General features: G+C 38.5%; 1 protein-coding gene across 1 annotated transcript; it reads left to right on the top strand.

The window, feature by feature from the left end:
* The first annotated feature begins 2,390 nt into the window (after positions 1–2,390).
* Positions 2,391–23,117, top strand: LOC124615876 (proteasome subunit beta type-7-like). Its single transcript, XM_047144042.1, has 5 exons — positions 2,391–2,502; positions 2,657–2,984; positions 13,158–13,325; positions 19,528–19,679; positions 22,926–23,117. Exons 1-5 carry the CDS (start codon positions 2,441–2,443, stop codon positions 23,050–23,052), a joined length of 837 nt encoding a protein of 278 aa, XP_046999998.1. The 5' UTR covers positions 2,391–2,440; the 3' UTR covers positions 23,053–23,117.
* Positions 23,118–23,431: the final 314 nt, after the last annotated feature.

Below are 23,431 nucleotides of genomic sequence, written 5' to 3'. Positions count from 1 at the left end.
ACACTTTTATAATACCTCATAAATTTCACAAAATGGCAACAAAAACTACACACCAGATAGATACACAATAGAACATGTGGACGATTTGGTGTCAGACTGCTGCCCAATGAACATCATGTATTTTCCAATGGCTGCCTTGTGCAGCTTCTTCTCTTCTTGTGTGAGATCAGCTCCGGAACTGCTGTTTCACCCCAGACTCTAGACACAGGCTCTGCCAAGAGAGTGTCTTGTGCCGGTAAAACGCCTGTCTGCATTGACGTTTTGGGCTGGAAACTGACATCATATGAATGGTTGCTGTACATGCCTGGCTGCAAAGGCAGACGAAGAGATGATCCAGAACGCTGTGCTCGATTCTAATATGATTGTATTTTAATAGCTGTAAAAATCGAGCACTTTTCCTCGTTTTGATCCCTCAGTATCTACATGTACTAAACAAATTAGTAAGTGTACTAAAATGGCTGATGGCTAATGAAGGGAAAAATATGGTGCCAATCACATTTCAGTTGTGCTTTAGAACTTTAGCCTGACAGGAAGAAAGCATATGATATCCAATTTTGTGACACATGTGTATGACCCTATTGTAGAAATAGACTCACGATTAAACAGTATTCAACGTTTGTTGTAATGTACATGGTCAAGTTAATTTTCGTTGTACAGTAAATGTTGAGAAGTGTATGATGGCAAAAATTTCTTCTTGAAGAACTGCTCAGCAATACAGTTAATACTGGCGCCATGCACACTTCTATGCTGTCTTCAGCATGGTAAGACATTGAAGGCTCTATTACACTTATCTGTCGAAGTTAAGACACATTAATGTGGAGTTTTTAGTTAGTTCCCATAATTATACAGAAGTCAGAAATTTAAAAAGCTTTATCTTTCTTCCCGTCAGTTACAGGTGCTGCACGATCCGAGTCAGTTTAATCGTGGACAACTGATTTTAGTGTGCTATCGATTTTATCTAGACAATGTGCAAGGAACTTGCCTGTAAGCTAACATTATGTTGTGCCACGATTTTTAAAAAGCTGTAGTACTCAGCTTTCATTAATATAGAGCAGTTTATTGTAATAGGTCTACACACCTCTTTTAAAAGCCATTGTAATTCTGTAGTGTTTTAATTTTTTGTGCAGATCATCTGAAGATGCATTTCTTCTAATGCAAAACTGGTACTGACCATTCAATAAAAGTATTTTAACAGCCAGTACAGAAGATTTTATTCACTATGTGGAATATTAGCTGTGGTTTCACGACCTCCAAAATAATAAACACAATTAATGTTGCAAATTACTGGGTAGGCTGCCCTATATGATTCTGTCACATGTGGTATTAAATATTTCTTTGATAGCTCTGGTTTTATTTTTTTGTCACAGGAATACTGTTAGTATAAAGTATAGTTTCCACAGAGAGTAATGTAAAGAAGAAAATGTTAATAGAAGAAAATGTAGCATATAAGCCACTGTTTTTCACTGACAGTGGTTTCTAATTTGTGAAGAATGAGACCACTTTGAACAGCTTGCTATATATCTAGTGAGTGTATGCTTATCATGTCAGTTTAAGACTACGTGTATGGCTAGCCATCTGACTGAGTACGCTTAGAAACTCCATCACTGAGTTTGTGATGGAAAATGTAAACAGCATCAGCTTCAATGTTTTTTTGAAATAAGCATATCACACGAAAACCAATTAATAGTGCCTAGCATGCCTACTTTCTTTCCCACCTTAAATATAGGGTCCCATACCAGGGTAATTTGACAGCAGATAAGCGAGTTTTCAGAATCCCAAAAAGGCCATTAAAATCATAAAGGATGTAAACCTAGAAACTCCGGTAAGCTCCTGTTTAAGAGTTTAGCTATACTACATTTACTGTGTATTTATGTATTTTATAACTAACGTAATGGGCAAAGGATAGTAGACAAGTTGAACAGTGACAGACATCACCGTAACAATGTTGTTGTTGTTCTTATCCTCACTCTGAAGACTGGTTTGATGTATCTCTCCATGCTACTCTACCCCTTCAAGTCTGCGAATAACTAGTGCACCTACATCCTTTTGAATCTGCTTACTTTATTTGGCTGTGTAACTATATAAGAAATAAATAAATTTGAGCAACAAATGTAAACAAGAGAAAATAAAATATGATATAGCAAAGGAAACCAGCAAAATGAGAATAAGCAAGCGATATGAGATACGCAAGCGTAGTAAACGTCTTGACATATAATCAGCTGCTTGTAGAATGTTAGAATGCGCGCAGCCAGGTGTTCTCTGAAGCTGAATGTGTATGCCCATGTAATGTCAATTTATGGCCCGAAGCATCAGCGCAGCCAGGGATTTTACTGGCGTAAGACGGTTATGTTCTGTCAAACGTTGAGGTTCTAACATCTTTGGTGGCGAAAGAAGAATTCGTGCTGTGTTGTTGCTTGTTTCAGGAGTATCATTGATTGCCATGGCGTCTGTTGTGTGTCCGGATATTTCCCGTCCCGGATTTCAGTTTGATAACTGCAGAAGGTTTGTAAATTTAGCGAATTACAAGATACAATCTTTTTTTTTACCTTGTGCCTATAGTATAAATATATGTTAATCGTTGAGGTCTGCTGTATTGCCTACATACTAACAAAAGTGCATTGTCATTTGATTTTAAGCTATTCTCTCCTGTATTTAGGAATGCATTTCTTTTAAAAGAAGGCTTTGTTGCTCCAAAAGCCACGAAGACAGGCACGACGATTGTTGGTATAATATATAAAGATGGCGTTATACTGGGAGCAGATACTAGAGCTACCGAAGATACAATTGTGTCGGATAAAAATTGCTCCAAGATACACTTTCTTGCACCGAACATGTATTGCTGTGGCGCTGGAACAGCAGCAGATACGGAAATGACCACGCAGATGATATCTTCTCAACTAGAACTTCATCGTTTGAATACTGGACGAGTTGTCCCAGTTGTTACAGCGAATCGCATGCTTAAGCAGATGTTGTTTAGATACCAGGTGAGGAAAAAAAAGTTAATTAGTCACTATAAGCTATTTATTAGAAATACATCAGTATATAAATGTTGTAAACTGTTTTTCACATTGACGTTGCTTCGGTACAGTAGCTTAATACTTATCATTATGCACGCCAGTGTACTGGATTCTTACATGTGTTGTCACTTGTAATTACGTCTTAAATAAAATGTTGAAAATTTTTTTGACGTACTCCACATTCATCTGTGGAAGAGAGGTATCTTTTTGTTTCATGTTTCACATATAATTTGTATGAGAAATTGTACCGATGTAGAACGAATAATTTCACATTCACATTGCAAATTAATTTGTGAACATGACTGCATGCTGAACATCTATAAGAGTTTTTAGAATATACAGATGTCAGTTAGTAATTCCCACCCCACCAACTTTTACACATTTCAGCAATAGAAGTACTTTTATCGAATAAGAGTTGTTGTTGAACTTTTTCAAATTTTACTTTGGCATCTGGAAGACATTTTGTATCACTGGGTTGGTTATCAAAAAATATTAGTCGCAGCATTGGGTAGAATTTTACTTACAGTAATGATGGCGAAGTGTGCTAACGTTGGCAACGTGCAATCGATCTGTGCGAGACACTGAGTAGGTGGAACAATGTTTTTTAATTAAATAATTGTAGGAGGTAGATGGGTCAATATTTTTAATGAAAAAAACGTGGTAGACTGTAGATGGATCAATGTTTTTTTAATGTATCGAACATGCGACTCTTATTATGAGTAAAAATTAATCCATCCACCTTCTTCTATGATCTAATTAAAAAATGTTGATCTGCATACTCAGTGTCCTTGTGCAGATGGATTGCACATTGCCGACATTAGTACACTAAGCTGCCGCAGCTGCAAGTAAAATTTAACCCAGCATTGCAATGCTACAGCTAGTATTCGCTAGCTCCATCTTGCTATCAGGATGGTTGATGAGTGTATGGTGCTGCAAATAAGCTTAGTATATGTAGAGAGAAGTCTGTATCAGTTTGTACTATTCAAGGGGCCTTTATTGTTCACTTGCATTACAGATCAAGATCTCAGTTATGATAGGTTTGGTAAAATTTGTCAGTGTCATATGTAAATAACTGATTTTACACAAGTAGTCAACAACTGGTCATGAAGGGACTGCATAGCATATCTTTTCCAGGTCAATAATTTTTGTGTGGTCTCAGCTGGATTGTGTGTGTCGTGCCACACATAGCAAAGACTACTATGCAAAATAGATTTCATGATATATGTGTTAACACAACAGTCAGTGTTAAATGTTATGTAAATAGTAAAAGTACCTACAACAGACATATGATACAAGGGGTGTATTGATCAGTGTCATGTGGATAACTCTCTATCTGTCCATCTGCTAGGGAAAGTATCTCACCACCATTTACTTTCTTATGTTGCTCACTGCTCTAGTTTTTGCACAGAGACTGACAAGCCACTGTTTTCATGTATACCCATGCAGATGTTCTTCACCAACTGTCCCTAGTTGCTCATGACTAGATTTTGTGCCAAGGCTGATTAATTGCAATTTTGATATGGTACCCATGTGTATATAAGATGTAAATTACTGCAGATAAATAAGAACAACAGTTCTATAATGTTTGAATACAATATTAATGCTGGATGCAATCACATTGATTGACTGTTTAGATGTGATATTGCAGAGTGATGTGAAATAAAGGGAAGTTGATCATGAGGGAAAGGGAATGGTAGACTTCGGTTTATTGCGTTAATTCTAGGAAAGTGTAACTCACCTATAAAAGAGACTGCATAGGGAACACTCCTGTGAGTCATTCTTGAGTACCACTTGTGGGAAATACAGAAGCGTCTGATTCCACCCATCTGCTTTGACCCATGACGTCACAAATATGGTGGAAACGACCATACACTACGACTCCAATATGGCACCTATGACGTCATTACGTAAACATGACCACAAACACGAAAATACATTAAAAAACCAACACTCACACGTTCCACAAAAAAACCTAATGAAACTAACGGGACGAGCATGGGAAATTGAGGTTTTGGGTGGGGACAAAGTAAATATAAACAAATTTAGACACACCAGCGTACCAAACCACACTAAACGAGGAAAAAAACAGACAGCACAAAACTCCCCAAATTCCACTAATACAGTATCCTCTGGAATTGGACACTTCCCTTGACTTATACAGCTCAACAGTAGCTCCCGATCCCACAAATTGGAATCGAACACTTCCCTTTACCTATATAGCTCTACAGCACCTCCCAGTACCGGAACAGCCACAATCACACATTGGAGTCGAACACTTCCCTTGACCTATATAGATCAACAGAAACTACCGATACCAAGTCATAAAACCCAAAACTACAACTGCGTCCACAATCATCACTACCTCAAAAAACACACAACAAACCAACAAAATTGGAATCAAACACTTTCCTTGACCTGTTATCCTTACGACATCTCCACATACAGCTGTCCCTGGTCCGAGACGCCAGAACTTTAGTAAGCCTCGTTTCTTCACGACATACTGAACACTTCACGACTTCATCGAAAAATCCGAATAGTTGAAGAAATTTTATCAGAGACAACGCATTGTCCCCCATCATCGCCGACAACCGAAAACTGTTGACCTTGTCAGTCATATCCATACCTACCAAAGACATAAAAAAAGCAATTTACGAAAATTTACACACAACGAACAGAAAAACTACAATAACGTCGAAATAACAAAACTAAAATCGTTAACTCGCTGAAAAATATTCTACTGAAAGCACAGTCCCGATACCACACACATGCAATGCTATCACGCAATTAAACCCCATACGCCACGTAACACGCTACCCATAAATACACCACCAGAGAGAACCACTCATCATCAACAATACGCCACCTATAAACACGCCGGGCGCTAAAGACTACGCTGTTGAGCGCCCATAACACCATATCCATATATATAAACACGCCACACACACACACACACACACACACACACACACACACACACACACACACACACACACACACACACACAAACTAAACCAAAAACATCACCTAACACACCACCAGAGAGCACCAACCAAACACCTACAAACATGCAACTCTCACAAACTAAATTCCGCGCCGTCGTGACGTCACACACCACAACAGCCTTACGTCATGGGTCAAAGCCAACGGGTGGGAGCGGACACTTCAGTCGACCCCCTGCTTGTATGTTTGGGATCCCCAACACGTTGGATTAAAGGAAGACATGTAATTTAGAGGCATGCTGCTAGAGCTGGCACCAGTACATTCAATCGTCATGCTAGTAATGTGGAAATGCTCTGTGTCCTCAAATGGGAATAATGGGAGGTAAGATGATGATTTCATGAAACACTATTGAGAAAGTTTACAGAACCAGCATTTGCAATGGGCTGCAGAATGGTCCTACTGCTACCATCATGCATTGAGAAGGCAAGACGAGAAATCAGGGCTCCTATGTAAGCATATAGGTTGTAGTTTTCCCTCCTTTCCATTTGAAAGTTGAACAGAAAAGGGACTGACTAGCAGTGGTACAAGGTACCGTTCGCCATGCTATGTGTGGTGGTTGGGGGAGTATGTATGTAAATGTAGATGTTGTACAGCAGCTGCCCTGCTAAGTGAGAGGTTGTCTGCAGACCTTGAGGCACTTTAAGTGAACGAAATGTCAGTCCTTGACCGTCAGTGGAGCTGGTTTCCACATGATGAGACAAAAAACTGAAGCGATTGGAAGAAGAAAGTGCTAACCCATGAGAACATATTTTGAGTTTCTGCGTGTTATACATTTAGTAAAATTGAAAGGCAAGTACATAAATGAAATATAGTAGACTGATCTTTCTAGAGGTACATATGAAAAAAGTGTCACTGGCATGTTGTGCATTCAAAAATATAACAGATACTGTGTTCAGACTAATCTTTACCAAAGTGGGGATAAGTACTTTTTTCAGTTGATTGCTTCAGTTATTTAGCATATACGAGGTTTGTCCGGAAAATACGTATAAAAGTTGAATAATGTCTTTATGTTACAAGTTGCAGTCACTGCCAGGTGGGACTACTGCTGTAATCAATCCCATCAACGCTCAGTCCGAGTCAGAGCACTCTGCGTGAAGGTGGGAGTGTGTGGCAGCTTGTTGACAGTTAACCTTTTTCACCTGCCGTCGGCATGGAGCTCTCTCTGATTGAGGAACAGCGCGTCAATATCAAGTTTCTTGTAAAGCTAGGAGACAATTCTCTGAAGGAACCAACTGTGAACAAGTGGTTAAAAAGGTTCCGGGATGGCCGAGAAGAAGTGAACGATGACCCTCGCCCAGGACGCCCATCGTCATCGAGTTCCGATGCAAATGTTGAATGAACTCGGGCTTGTGTTCTTAAAAGACCGTAGATTGACAGTCAGAATGATTGCTGACGAGCTGTCAATCCCCAAAACAATCGTTCATGAAATCCTGACACCGAAACTTGAAATGAAGAAATTGTGTGCGAAAATCGTGCCGAAGCTCTTGACGCCGGAACAGAAAGCAGAGAAGGTTTAGTGCTATGAGGATTGGTTGGAAGCAGAGGAACGATGGGACTTTCTCAACCGAGTCATCACTGGAGACGAGTCCTGGTTTTACGAATTCGATGTGGAGCTCAAATCTCAAAGCAAGGAATGGAAACTAGCGGGCGAACCGAGAACAAAAAAGTCGCGAAAATCAAGGTCCAATGTGAAGGCAATGTTGAGTGCTTTCTTTGATTCTAGGGGCATTGCTCACAAGGAATTTGTCCCTCCCGGCCAGAGAGTGAACGGAAATTTTTACGTTGAAGTTCTGACACGTCTCAGAGCTCGTGTGGCCCGAGTTAGAGCGGAGTTGGCAAAAGGGGGCAGGTGGATCCTTCATCACGACAGTGCGTCCGCTCACACTTCGCTCGTTGTGCGTGAGTTTTTGGCCCGAAGCTCAATCGCCGTGACAAACCACCCTCCTTATTCACCCGATATTGCCCCGTGTGACTTCTTCATGTTCCCGGGGGCGGCACTTGGGAGATGTGGAAGCCATCAAGGTGGAAATGACACGGCCACTGAACATCATCACAACTGAAGACTTTCAGCAATGTTATCAACAGTGGAAACGGCGTTGGCAGAAGTGTATCGCGTCTCAGGGCGAGTACTTTGAAGGAGACCTTATTGTAATACCTGAATAATTGTAAAATAAAGTTATTATTCAACTTTTATACGTATTTTCCAGACAAACCTCGTATAATGAAGTTTGTATGTTATTCCTGATTTAGTTTTTAAAATATGACCTTTCATCATAAGTTAGCTTCACCTACAAACTCTAGTTTACACGTGTGTGTCCAAGCAAAAGGCAACATTGGCTCTTCTGTGATCAGATTATTGCTGAATGAATTCATCACCTTTACATTGGTGTACATGCAATACTCCTATTGCATGAATTGCTAACATTATTTCCTCAAACTTCTAGTTGACATAGCAGAAAAACCATTCCAGAATAAACAAGAATTTCTCCTTTGTCTTTAGAGGCAGAGAGAGGAGATATAACTCTGCTGCTGCATTTACATCACATATATACTATGCATGCCACCATAGAGTGTGGTGGAGGATACTGTGTACTGCTACTGGTCATCCTCTTTCCTGTTCCACTCACAATCGGAGCAAGGGAAGAATGACAGTCTACACAGTTCCATAAAATCCCTAATTTCTCTTAGCTTGCCTTTGCAGTCCCAGCCAAAAATATACATTTGCAGCAGCAGAATCGTTCTGCAGTCAGCTGCAAATGCCTAGTCTTTAAATTTCCTCAATAGTGCTTCACGAAAAGTATGTAATTTTTCCTCCGGGGGTTACCATTTCAATTCATGGAGCATTTCTGTAATACTGGTATGTTGGTCAAACCTACTGCTAACGAATTGAGCAGCATTTCTTTGAATTGTTTTGGTGTCTTCCTTTAAACTGACCTGGTGGGAATCCCAAACACTCCAGTAGTGTTCAGGAGTATGTGGCACTAGTGTTCTGTGCGTAGTCTCTACAGCTTCTGTCCTGTCTGCCTGTGACATTGGCAACACACACGACAGAACAGCGATGTGGAATGCATTCTTCACAGCGAGTGAAACCAAAGCAGATGTTTACGGTATGACCAAGGCCGTGTCAAAGGCAAAAACGCAACCTCATGTCTTAGCCAGTGGCTGCCGGGGCCTGCTACCTTAGCACCATGAATCGACAGTAGCACACAAAGTTGCGATCAACAAACAGACTATTTTCCTACGCCATTTATGTGGTCGAAAATAGTCCCGGAAGAACCATCCGCCAATCGACCATATAAACTGGTGCACCGCTGGCAGTTTGACAGGCCACCTGGACTTGTAGCACACGCCTTGTCTGCTGGCAGTCCTGGATCGACAGGAGTGGTGGCAGCTTCGGACTGTGACTCGTGTGTCGTATAAAGGTGGCCTGGTCTCCCTGTACAGCTTTGTGGTAATGCTGTGCCGACCACACTCTGGTAGTTTTGTTTCCGTCTTTGGTGGATTTTCTTGAGCGAGAGGAAAACATTTTATTTTGTTATTCTTTTTTTATAAAATCTGAAGTATGATCTGTAATTCGTTTCTTGCCTGAACTGTGTTTGGTTTCAACCACTTCGTTGACCTCAGCAATGTTCTTGTTTATTGGTTTTTCCAAATAAAAACAGATTGAGGAATAACATTCACATTTGTCTCTGCTGCCGCAGATACAGCAGTCTCCTTTTTAGGTGAACTATACTGTCCTAGAATTTTCCCAATAAACGTAAGTTGAGCTTACACCTTTTGCACTATTGATCTTATTTGTTCTTTCCATTTCATTCCACTTTGCAGTGTTATGCCTAGATATGTCAAACAGCACACCACTCATACTCTGTTTAAACATTATAGGATTGTTTTTCCTGCTCATCTATATTGACCTAACATATTTCTACATTTAGAGCAAGTTACCATTCAGCACGTCAGAAATTTCTGTCCAAGTCATCCTGCATCCTCCTATAGTTACTCAACAACACTTTCCCATGCAGTAGTGTCAACAGCAGCTGCAGATAGCTGCTCACCATTGTCACACTTCTTTGGTGCACTCTGATGATACCCATGACTGATGAACACCTGCCATCCAGGACAAAGTACGGGCATCTGTTACTTAAGCTACCATCGAGCGTGTCACGTTTGGGAAAATATTCCATATGCTCAAACCTTTGTTGACAGTTAGCAGTGGGCTGATGTGCCGAACTTTTTCCGGAAATGAGGGAATATGGAATCTGCCTCTTGCCATTCATCAACAGTTTGCAGGATGCCTTGAGAAGAGGGCAACTGAGTTTTGCACTAGTGATGCTTTCTGTATCTATGCCAATTTGTGAACAGAAAATTTTCTGACTCGAGAAAATTTATTATATTCAAACTTAGAACATTCACAAATTCTGCAGCAAATTGATGTTACGGATATTAGCCTGTAATTTTGCGGGTCTTTTCTTTTGCTCTTCATATATACAGGAGTCATGTATGCTTTGGGCCTTGACATTGGATGAGAGATTTGCAAGAAATGCAGGCTAAATAGCAGGGGGCCAATGGCGAAGAATACTCTCTGTAAAATTGGATTGGTATTCTGTCTGGACCTAGCAACTTTTTTTTCCAACTGTGTTGCTTCTCTATGCCAAGGATGCCTATATTTGTGTCCTTCAAATGGGAGTCTATGTGATGGTCAAATGATTTTATGCCTGTATGATCCTCTTGGTGAGTGAGTCTAAACATAATTTAAAACTTCAGTGTTCCTTTTGCCGTTTTTTATTGCCACATGAGGCACGTCGACAAGCGAATGGATAGAAGTCTTCAGCCCGCTTATTTTTTGGGTTCTCAGTAAGTTCTTTCACTAATCCATGTGGGTGGAAGTTGTATGCTTCCTGCATCAATCTTCTTGTAGATACACAAATTTCGACTTTTGTCTATTGAAATTTCTGCATCAAAAAATAATATCTTCTTTATCAACATATTCCAAATTTTGTTATTAAACCACAATGTGTCTTTTCTGTCCTTAACCACTTTCTTGGTACATGCTTCTCCAGAGCGCAATTTAGAATCAGATCGAACTTTGCCCATAATTCTTTTGTGTGCATCATGTTGGTTCTAAAAGCTGTCCATTCATTGTCTCATCAGGATGCTAGCAATTGCTTAGCCACTCTGTCATAAAAAGTCACCTAGCCTTTGTGATGGATTTATCAACTTCAGTAACCATTGTCACCATATAACCGATGTGAAGCCATCATACAATTGTCATTCAAGTAATATTGAGGATATTCAGTCCTGTTGTAACTCGCGTGATTATTGCCACATGTTTTGGGGCAGTGTTATCCCATTTTCAAGTTGATTTTCTTTCCGCATTTGACCTTTCCATTTTTAACCTGGCTTCCCAACTCCATTGCAATCCAGTTTATTATTTTGGGAATGTATGTTTGAAGAATAAATAGCAAGTTGTATTGATCAATAAGCTCAGCACACCCACAAATTTCCTGCATTTATCTGATCCTCTATGTTCTCATTACGGAATTTTTGTTTTATAATAATGTTCAAAGTTCTGTATAAAATTTCATGTAGTGAAGGGGAGGGGGAATTGGAACAGAAAGTAATTAAGATTGAAATGTGTCTGAGTAGCCATACTACAGGTATTTATTTTACATCTTTGCAAAAGGTCTTCCAGTATGCCTATGCTCCCATTGGTAGACACACTATGAACAAACTAACAATGTAAAAAAAATGATAGCGTAGTACTTGTAAATGATTAAAGCTGCCCAGCAAGACTATGGAGATTCTAGTTCCAAACTTTGATTTGGATTTTTTTGGGATGATGTAATGTTTTTCTCCCACTAGCAGCTAACAGGGAGGTGAGAATGATGAGACACCTGTACTCTTGGGATAGTCTTTTTTTATGTAACTCAAGCAAGTAATATAATCTAAGAGCCTTGCAGTTCATGTTCAAAGTTAGCTGATCGTTAGCTTCAGAAATAATGTTCTTCAGTGATTTGACAAAATTTTTGAAGTAATAATTAGAATGTATTGAGATGAGCCCACATGTTACCAAGGTTATTTTGAGTACGGTGTGGAAGTTTCGCAGGGAAGCCCTTGTATATCCTTCTTACAGTCCCGACCTCACCCCAAATGATTTCCACCTGTTTGGAGCCCTGAAGACAGACATTTGTTGCTGTATGATTTGATTCAGACGAAGAGGTGCACTCATAGGTACAGCCATGGTTCCATAAGCATGTGCAGACTTTTTCCATGTAGGCATTGGCTGTTCTGTCTCAGTGGGGTAAATGTATTAAACAGTTAAAGCAATTACTTTTGAAATAATAAACAGTTTATTTTTTTCCATTTGTCTTGTTTTCATTTGACTGCCTCTTACAGTAAGATTTTTTATTCAGCCATTGAGTTCTTTGCTGCCAATTGGAATGCGATTCTTGTTGCAGTTGCTTCAGATAACTTTTATTTTGTCTGTCTGACCATTTATGGGATTGAACAATTTCATCATCAGAAGATACGAATTCTGTATGATGTTTCTGGCCTATCTTAATTCCGAACTACAGTGCAGCTCAGCATTTTTCACATCAGCAAACGTTCCCTGAGGTGAAAGAAGTGTTAAGTTATAGATAAGTCCTAGAATTGACCAATAATCAAACCCAAAATCTTTGGATTAGTAGTTGGCACTTTGCCACTAAGCCACACCTGATAGTGTACAGATTCATTACATTCACTAGACAGCCAAATCAAGTAAACTCTACGTGTATTGCTTGCTCATAGGGAGTTACTGGAACACATTTCATTAGTGTAGGATGTGACGCAACACGCAACTGATAACTTGTTATTGGAACTTAATTCATGTATACACATTTAGTAGCCATAACTGTGTAAAGTTAGCTTTAAGAATGGTAGCATCAAGTTTGTATTATAATTAAAACTGCTGTAAATGGGTAGTTTAGTTGTGACAATATTGATTAAAGTTGTTTAAACGTAATGTGTTCTACAGAAGTAGCAACCTAGAGCCTGTTCAGACAAATAAAGTGTGTAATTACATTTTGTACATCATTTCCAATAGTTGTCTTCTCAGTGATTCAGAATCCAGGGGGATTTTATCATATTTCTGTTCTGTTACAGGGCTACATTGGTGCAGCTCTTGTACTTGGAGGAGTAGACAATACAGGCCCACATTTGTATTGCATATATCCTCATGGGTCATCAGATAAGCTTCCATATGCTACAATGGGCTCCGGATCACTGGCAGCAATGTCAGTTTTTGAATCCAGATGGAAACCAGATATGACGGTAAGTTTCAGACATTAGCAAATGACTTTTAAATCTCACCTGAAATCATATTTAGATTTTGTTTCTAATTGTTATATTTAGGAGGTAAACAGTTGAGATTTTTCATTCACAGTGGATAAAATATATCTTTGGCTTCCCTCTGACAACCATGCCTCCATCCTTGTTACCCTCCCTGTTTTCCTTTCCCTGTTGCTTCATAACCTGGGTTGTGAGTAACTGAATCTACTTTCCCTTCTTCCCTTTCTTTCCCCTCTCTCCTCTCTGATGAAGCAACATTTGTTCCGAAAGCTAGGAACGTAAAAAAATTTTTTGGTTCTGTTTTTTGTGTATCTATCGGCTGTACTTAGCTGAGGTAAGTACTGGCCAGCCCCTCTATCTCTTTGTTAGTATTTGTTTCACATCTTTATATGAGATTTTCCATTAATCATTTAAAATATTAATTTCTTCATTTATTCTGTGTCTTGTGTTTATGACACAAGATGACTTCAGTGAAACTCCTATTTTATGTTTTCGTGTAGTCCAGACAAAAAACGCAAAATTGAGGAAAATGCAGAACCGAAGAAAACATAAAAACCCTCAAAAAAAAAAAAAAAAAAAACAAGCAAAAACATGTAATTGGGAAATACGATTAAAAATTGTAATTCTCTCCAATACAGTGTATAAAATCTGTGTAAGTGGAGGAAATTAATTGTGTGGTTCAATGTTTTTACTGTAATTTGTGGTAATGAATTTAATCAGTTCTTTAAAAATCAGAGATGTGTAACATCAAGTAAAAACATGTCAAAAAATTGAAATTGGTAACTGGCTATAAGGTAATCGAGCTATTTTCTGTCATACTACGACCACAAGTTATATGTCAAAACATTCATTTTTGAAAGATCTATCCTTTTTCATCCAGAAGGGGGGGGGGGGGGGGGACATTGATGAGCATAAACCAAAACTGGGAAGTACGGTGAAGGGGTCAGAATCCAACTTGTGGAGGGTGTGTGTTTTCCTCCTGTAGCCAAGGGTAGTGCCCATACTCTGGTGATGCAAGTAGAAAGACCTCCAGTAGGTTCGTTCGAGCTGAAGTTTCAACCGTTGGAATCACGAAAATGCGTTTGACACAGGGATTCTGGATTCTCCCAGTTCCTGTTAGTGAAAGCTGTTCAAGATTTGGCTCATGGACTGCTGCAACTAGTTTTGACTCATCAAAGCCTTAAAATAAGCCTGGTCAAAAGGAATCACCACACATGTGTACATAGCTTTTTGTCATCAGTCTTGTAGTATTCTCATTGAAGAAAATAAGTACTAGGGTCCTGTTATTTTAAAGGAAGTGTATCTCGACCTTGTGAAAATTGAATACATCCTAGTGTAATTTTATTCCCCAGATGAATTTTTCTGTAGAAATGTGTTGCATATATAAACCCTGGGGCATCAAAACCAGAAGCCTCTCACTATCCTCCTTTAACGTAACTTTCAAAATGAATAAATTATCTCTATTTCCATTCAAGGATCCAATTCCAAGAGCTGATAATTGAGTGTCACATACTTGTTGCTATAAATGACAAGCACACATTAAATTGGCTCGCCATAGAGGGGAATTGGTAGGGGTAGAAATAAGCATACAATATTGTTACATAGATATTAGTGAAATTAAGCTGCATATCAGACTCATAGCCAGTGGACACATTGCTGCCACTTCCTACCAACTAAACCAATGATAATTTTTCTTCAAATTAGAAAAAGTTCCATCATTTTTCATGTCTAGGCATTTACTACATATAGTTTATTAACATTGGTACTAATTATCTGCAATGTATTGTGAACCAGCAACAAAATTTGGGTCACCAAAATCCATGAGATAAGCTTTACACACACACACACACACACACACACACACACACACACACACACACAGTGAGAGTGAGTTTTTCTGCACAGTGTAGGAGGCACAGTACAGTACCTTAACCTCAAAAAGATGACACAGTACAGAGCAAGAGTGTCGCAACACACATTACAAACAGCACACAAAATATTTGCACTTGACAATGTGAATAAATTCGCGAAACTTGTAGTGATAAGCATACAAAAATACGTACCAATTGCACTGTTCCATTATTTAAGTCAGAAACATTTGAGAAGTGAGCAAAGGTGTCAACTACCTGGTCAGTCAACGAAACCTAACGAGTAGTCGAAGTGGAGCGTTCTGGGCACTTCGAACTTGTCGCTTACCGTGGTACAAACACTGCAGGTTTCATGAAAACCTTTATATACATACAAGTTTTCCTTCAATGTAGTGCTTACTTGCACCAACAAAGTTAAGCCTCTGTCTCTATCCCAACGATCCATTGCATTTAAAACAATCTGTCTGCCATTACAACACATTAAACGCCATTGAGGGCTGTAACAAAAACGAACAAGCCAGTGCACAAATCGAACACAGCCTGTTAATTGTGGTGTCACTCACAGCATATGATGTAGCCTACGATGGCTGCAGTCAATAGAGGCACAATACGTTCCAAACGTGTTGGCAGACTCCGAGCAGAACTACTGCAAGTGAAATTAATGCGTGCCAGTGAAGGGCATATGAAGTAAAACTATCTAAATTAAACTTAAGTGGAAGCCGTGGTCATTCCATTTGCTATATACCAATCACATCAGATGTGCTTTGAAACAAGCTGCCCTGTAAGTTTGCTGTTTATCACTATATGCTAGAAGCCACTGCATTAGTGTGATGTCACCAAGCTATGCAACTTTTGGCAGCAGGTGGGAAACAAACATCCGAGATGTAATCTGGCAGTTTTCACTGTATTTCATGGTTAGCCATGTAGGCTATAAATTCTTGATATTTTCGAGGTGAACATAAAATGAAAGAACCCTCAAAAACTGCATGTTTTAAGGTATAATTTGTGACAGTAGTGTGCTGGGAAATGGCTCAATTACCTCCTATATCGTTAGCAGAAGTTTTCATTTACGTACCGTATAGCATTATTAGTGACAAAACTCACGTTTTCCCTAATAAGTCTATTTATGGCATAACATAATGAAATTTCTTTCTTGTTTGCGCATGGATTTTTGATTTGCTTACGTCAGTTGACATTGAGCGTTGATAAAGTTGCTACATGGGAGGAGAAGAATGAAATTCTCGCAGCAACTTTGACTTATAGCTTCTTTGCCTGTTTGTACCTTATAATCCAGTACTTTAAGAATTCCAAATGTTTTGTTGGTTAAGGTTTGTAAATTTATTAATTGCGGTGTGGTGGCTGCACTGGCCGTTGGGTGGCCCAATATGTCATCAGCCAATAAGAGCTCACTAGCCGGAAATGGCTGATGATGTTTACTTGAGTCTGACCAAGAGTATTCTTTGAGACTCAAAGTTTGAATTTTAAAGGTTGACAATCAATAGCGTTGCTGAGCAAAGTTCACCAAAAATATGTGCAAAAAGGCCAGATTGAGTTAAAAGTGGCACAAGAAAATGTGGCGGCTGGGCCCCAACGTCACGTATTGGCTCAGTCTGAAACACTTCGTGTTGACTGCCGCGTTTTTCCATTGCTGCCGCAACTTGGCAGTAGTTGTACCATAATAATGTGCTGAAGCTAAATGTTCCAAGTTGTGTTGGCAATGCCAATCGTGGATTACGTTTCATTTCCTGTCCCGTGTCTCCCCTCTCCGCAGTGGGCTAAAATATTCCCCTAACTCAGCCACCACACGTGGTGCAAACCAGCTGTGTTTTGTGCCACTTATAATTCGTTCAGTCACATCAAATGTCAATAGGAAGAAAATGGGGTGAAGGCAAGTGAGACTTAGAGTAAAAATGTAGAATCAAGGTAAACGAGTAAAAATGTAGAATCAAGGTAAACCTTACTAGGAAGAAGCATAAAATTGGAGATTTTTTAGCATTGATCTTCAGGATTTTTCACAGGTGCTATGAATTTATTGTGTAGAATCATGACAAAGTAAATTCGAAGTTTAAGTGTGATTATCATTAGGATTTGCATATATACATGTTAAAACTAATGTTTTTGAAATAGCAGATATGTGGGTTTGGACTTGGGCAATAGGTTTATTGAAGAAATACATATGAGGTGATTTTTTTCCCCCCCACCTGCTTTAGCACTAAAACAGCTTGTTTCCCTGCTTGGCATTCCAGTAAAAACAAAACACATCTTTGAAAAGCTAGCAAACTCACTCACTCATGCTCTCTCTCTCTCTCTCTCTCTCTCTCTCTCTCTCTCTCTCTCTCTCTCTCTCACACACACACACACACACACACACACACACACGCTGCATCCTACTTTCGTTATCACAGCCTTACTAAAGCCACTTTTCCTGCTTGTATGAGGCTACAAAAAGCTGAAGTGTCTAAAACATCAAACAGGATACTTCCCACAAAGTTTTTAATTTAAGGAATGGGCTTTGATTATTAGTATTATTATTTGATGCTTTTGTCTTTTCTTCCCAGTTAGTTGTAATGTTGTGGTTTTATGTATATTACATCTTGCAGAAGATGCTAGTCTCAGGTACAGATAGATCTCATTGCGCATGAGATTTACATTCCACGGAATTGTCGCATATACCAAATTCTTGTGAATTGAGAACCGTTTTATTTGCACTATATGGGGTTTAGGTTCTTGTTTACTCACATATTTCAAGTTTAAAATAGCAGAGTTTCTTAGTATTTTTACCAGAAATAACCATTATCCTCTTCCTGAAACACATTTTAATGCAAAATTTACACACTTAAAAATGTAATTCTGATAACAATACTATGCAAAAATTATTTTCATCAAGTCTATTTACATCTAAATGGCCTCTTTGGATTATCTACATGGGAAGAAAGTGGTGGTGCTATAGTCAGTTCAGTTTCCTTGGTGGATTTATTTCATGCAAATTCTTTGTAGCTGGAATATTCTCGCTAAAACTAGACATTCATTTGAAGCGCCTCACTGTTTCACAGTGTAATCTTTATCACAATTTATTTAAATCTCGTTTTAAATTCCTGGGCTCAAATATCATCTGTTGCTTCTGTCATTTTAATGCTGTGAAAGCCACAATGATGCTTGAAGCAATCAAACTGACCAGTATTGGCCAAGAAAGGTGCTGGGACGCCCTATTCTTTCATTAAATCTGTATACAAGCTCTTGACTTTTAACTTGAGTAGCGGCTCCAGAGAGAGATGTGTGGTGTTGATTGTGGTGCATCTTTCTATCGCATCCGGATGAGATTTGGTCACTGTAGTCACATTTATGTCAGTTGAGAGCGGTTTTTCAGATTGATTCTGTATTGTCATGAATAGTTCTCACAATGGGTTCACTAAGTCTCAAAGCATGCTGAATTTCAACAAAATGCTCACCTTTCACATAGTAATCCAAAACTTCTTTGTTTTTAATGAATATTACATTCATACATGCTTCTTTCCCCTCGACAGGCACCCTTCCTTTCCTTTTACCCAACATTCTAAATACAGATACTGTGAAGTGCAACTTCTCACCTCTGATGGCCTAAACTGATGATTCACGTCATGACAAACATGACAGAAGATGCGCATTAGAGATTCGGTAATGCATTACTGCTTCCACACCCGGTTAACAGATGACAACACTGAATAGGAAACTTAAGATTGTTTATATGTGAAAATGCAGATAATGAGTCCACGTCTGATGGGGTCTGCTTCTATATGTAAGTTAATTACTGATGTATTTGAAACTTCCTAGCAGATAGAATTCTGTCAACATAAAAATGAGTTCACTAAGAGACTCATGTGTATACAGGAGAAACGCTTCTGCTAAAAATTCTAAGAGTAAAGATAAAACTTGGACCATGTGTTACAGATCACTGAAAACATCTTACGATAAAAGTGGAACACACAACTTCTGAAAAACAATTTTTGCATTCACATAGCTACATACCTAACTCAACCTGTCTGTCTGAGAAATACGAAGCTCAGTTATGTTAACGTTAACTTAAACTGATAATAATAATAATGATGATAATAATGATGGTGATGGTGGTGGTGGTGATGATGATGATGATGACGATGACGACGACGACGACGACGACGACTCATCTGCCTGAGAACCTGATCAGCAGTTAAGGGAACATTGCTTTGTTACAGGGAACTGCTTACCTCATTGGCTGAATACTGTCGTTTTCAAGCTATTACTTCTCTTTAAATTTGGTTGTTGATTTTTGTTGTTGTTCTGTTAATTTCTTTTTACAGGAAGAAGAAGGCAAACAGCTTGTGAGAGATGCAATTGCAGCAGGTATATTCAATGATCTAGGATCAGGAAGCAATGTTGACTTGTGCGTCATTCGAAAAGGCAGTGTTGACTACTTACGTCCGTATGATGAAGCCAACATTAAAGGAAAGAGGTAAATGTGCTTTGTCATAAGCTTCATAGCACTAAAATTTATTGGGGGTTGGAGTGGAAGGTGATATTCTTTGGTTGCAGTCAACTGGGGTGACATTGGCCCACTTTTTCATCTCCTTTGACATGTAAAATTATGATCAGTTGACAGGGTTGACAGTTCAGAAACTGTTCATGTCCGCAAAAAAAAAGATATAATGTTGCCCTCATGTGGATGAATTTGTCCCACACCTTCAAATCTGATCACAATAAGGTAAAAAATGCACACAGCCTATGTCAAATCAAAGAAAAAGATCATATATTTAGTAAATTGTTGCTAAAGGTCAATGAATTGTTTATTTCTAAAAATTTCAGTGTATAACTAAAATTGAAAGAGGTAAAATGAGTAAGGAAAATATTAATTAGTTAATGTTATTAGGTGAATAATTTCAAAAGTGTAACACAATTTAAATATTATCAAAACTGATCACACAAACCTATTCAGTTCAAGAACAGAAAATAGGTTTTGCTTAGGAGCTTCTTGGGTTAGTTTTTTTCCGCGTCATCTTCCCAGTAAGACACATCTTTTAGCATCAATTGAGGATGTTAAATAGTCATTCTTTTTTTGTTTAGCTGCTCTAAGACTGCCTCTCCTACCATGTAAATTCATTTTTTCATCAGCAAACATTCAAGTTCCTTTGTTTAATGAGACAATTCCATATTTACCAAAGCTGGAGAAAAGGTTGTGGATCATGGTCCCTTTTAGGACCTTCATCAGTTCACTTAGTAGCACAGGAGCCAGCTGCAGTAGCAGAGCGCTTCTAGGTGCTTCAGTCCGGAACTGCTACGGTTGCAGATTCGAATCCTGCCTCAGTCATGGGTGTGTGTGATGTACTTTTGTTAGTTGGGTTTAAGTAGTTCTAAGTTGTAGGGGACAGATGACCTCAGATGTTAAGTCCCATAGTGCTCAGAGCCATTTGAAGTAGCACAGGAAACTCTTTTCAACTTGACGGGGAATAATTTCGTTTAAAACAGCAAGAAATTTTTAAAGTAAATCGTGATAGTTTTGAAAATAAACAAAATTTCAGCCTAAAATTGTTCAGGTCAATTGCTCAAAATATGGGACAATGTTACCCCCATTGTGAAATTTAGTCTTTGTGAAATGTAGTCTTTATTTCAATCCAAAATGAAGAACTAGGATTACTTTTTGTACATCTCAAACCACACATATGAAGCAATAACAGGAACTTACGAACAGCAAAACGACTCCTGTAACACACATGCAGATAAAAGCTGGATCACCACTATTCTGCCCTGACCAACAGCCCTGTCATACGTAAAGTGCTGCTGCAGCAGCAGATTCATGGAACTACAGAAACAGTGCAAAAAGAATGTAGCTCATGTTACCATCCTTAAAACAAGAAACGTGAATATTTGTTGTTATATGTGTGTGAGATGTATGGCATAGAACCCATTTTTTTCCCTCTGGGCCAGTGTTACCAGCAAAGGACGATCGTTAACCCAGATGGCAGTACTATTTTCTGTGCAACATTATTTTACGTAGCATTCTTTTGAATGTCATAATCCAGTGAACTCTTGAGATGGTATTACCTCACTAAGCTCAAATGCATATTACAGCTATGCTGTGATTTATTTTTTGCAGGAATGCAGCTAATAACATAGATGGTCTTCATCCTCACACAATATATTCACTCTCAAGTCTCAGGTTCCATGGGATTTATAAAATTCTTTGTGAGTGCAGGTGGTCAGTCCATACATACAGTTTCAGAATATTGTGTAAATGTCATACACCATATTAATTATCTAGACATGAAAAACAAGCAGTATCTGAGCACTGCACCATGAAAAAGTACAGAAGTATGTTTGCTAAGGCAAAAATATTGTCCCCATGCAGCAGTCTACTGGGATTCTGTCATTAAGGCTTCCAGTTGAGACTGAATTATGCAGCCACAATTGTGACTAGGACAGCGACTATATCCTCAGGAATTTGGTCATTCTAAGCTGAAACTCTGCAGGGTTATATCAGGGTGGTGATTCTTCTGGAAATACTGGAATTCTCAGGGAATTATATTTTACCCGGAAAAATCAGGGAAATCTCAGGGAATTTCGTAAAATCTCAGGGAATTCCATCCTTTTAACCTAGCATTGAATGTTACTTAGTTTTTATAAATTACAAATTTTAAAATGCATTGTATCTCGGTGTTTTAATTATGTGAATATTATTTGGTATAAGTTGTCAGTGTTTAAAAACTGCAGTTAAATTAATGGTTATGGCTGGTATATAGCTCAACTGAGAGGAAAGATAAGTCGTCATTGTGGTATGCTGACCACTCCTCCCCCCACCGCTCACTATTAATTTATCAGGAGCTTCTTGAAACCATCCTCCTCCTCATATCTGGAATTCTAAAGGTATTTTTTCTTTCCAACTTTGAGTGGCCAACCAGACTGTGCATAACTATTTACGTTCCAATAAGATGATGACTTACCAGTACTCCATTGGGGGCATCAGCATAATCTCTGGTAGCATATTTAAATTCCTTGGCATTTTCATAAATCACCATGATATAATTCAGCTCACTATGACATTTAAAATACTGGCATAGTATCAGGCTCAACAATTAGTTTCTGGTGACTATGAGGAGTTGTCAGGAACTAAATATATATCGCTTAAACCTAACATTGAAACAGGTCAGAGAATTTTACCCAAATATCTTGGTTACTTGAAAGAAAGAAAGGTAAGAAACATAGGTAAAATAAATTAAATGACGACTCAGAGAGTGGAGTTTTACTACTTTGCTTATATGTTTTACAGCAGCCTATTGTTTATTTTCTAGGAGAGTTCATAAAGTGGTAAGATAATCCAAAAAGGAGTGTGTGTTATTTATTTCTATTTTTTGAAACAGTATGATGTGTAAAATGAATCTGTTTGGCTGAAAGTATCCAGATCACACCACTGAAATATTGGGCATATTAATAGCTTTATGTATGTTTATGATGGCTTCCTGTGATAACATTCAGAACTGCAAAGATTGCAATGCTCATTTTAACCGTGAACGACAACAGTGTTTCCATGGAGTTGTAAAATTTGGGACCAATGAACTTATTTTAAACAACAGCACTGTGCAGTCTTCTGCGTTTGTTTAAGTTTAAATATGAACCACATATATAATACTTTTTAATTTTAATGTCATTTAAGTTTAAATATGGTGCTAATATTGTGTGTGTGTTTTTTTTTCCCCCCCTCATTTAGGCAAGCAACATACGATTTCAAGAAAGGAACTACTGCTGTTCTGTCTGCTGCATCATTTCCCATTGAAATTGAAGAATTGTCTGTAAATGTTATTGATCATGGAGAATCCATGGATACGTCAAGTTGAATTCAATGCCTTAATTGTAACTGAAGATTAAAAAACAATAAATAAGAATTTTGTTAAACCTTCAATTTTAAGCATTTTTGGCCTCCGGATTTGTCGGTGTTCTTGGTATGGTTTCATTAAATAAAAAAAAAATTTTACAAGATGGAGTAATTATACAAAAAAGATATTGCTAGAAAAATCAAAGCCTATAAATGAACAATATAATAGAAGGAAACATTCCACGTGGGAAAAATTATGTATAAAAACAAAGATGAGGTGACTTACCGAACGAAAGCGCTGGCAGGTCGATAGACACACAAACAAACACAAACATACACACAAAATTCAAGCTTTCGCAACAAACTGTTGCCTCATCAGGAAAGAGGGAAGGAGAGGGGAA

The sequence above is a fragment of the Schistocerca americana genome, chromosome 5 (genome assembly GCF_021461395.2).
Source record: "Schistocerca americana isolate TAMUIC-IGC-003095 chromosome 5, iqSchAmer2.1, whole genome shotgun sequence".
Classification (NCBI taxonomy): Eukaryota; Metazoa; Arthropoda; class Insecta; order Orthoptera; family Acrididae; genus Schistocerca; species Schistocerca americana.
The sequence above is the reverse complement of the archived record's forward strand: the minus strand, read 5'-3'. Positions and strand labels throughout refer to the sequence as shown.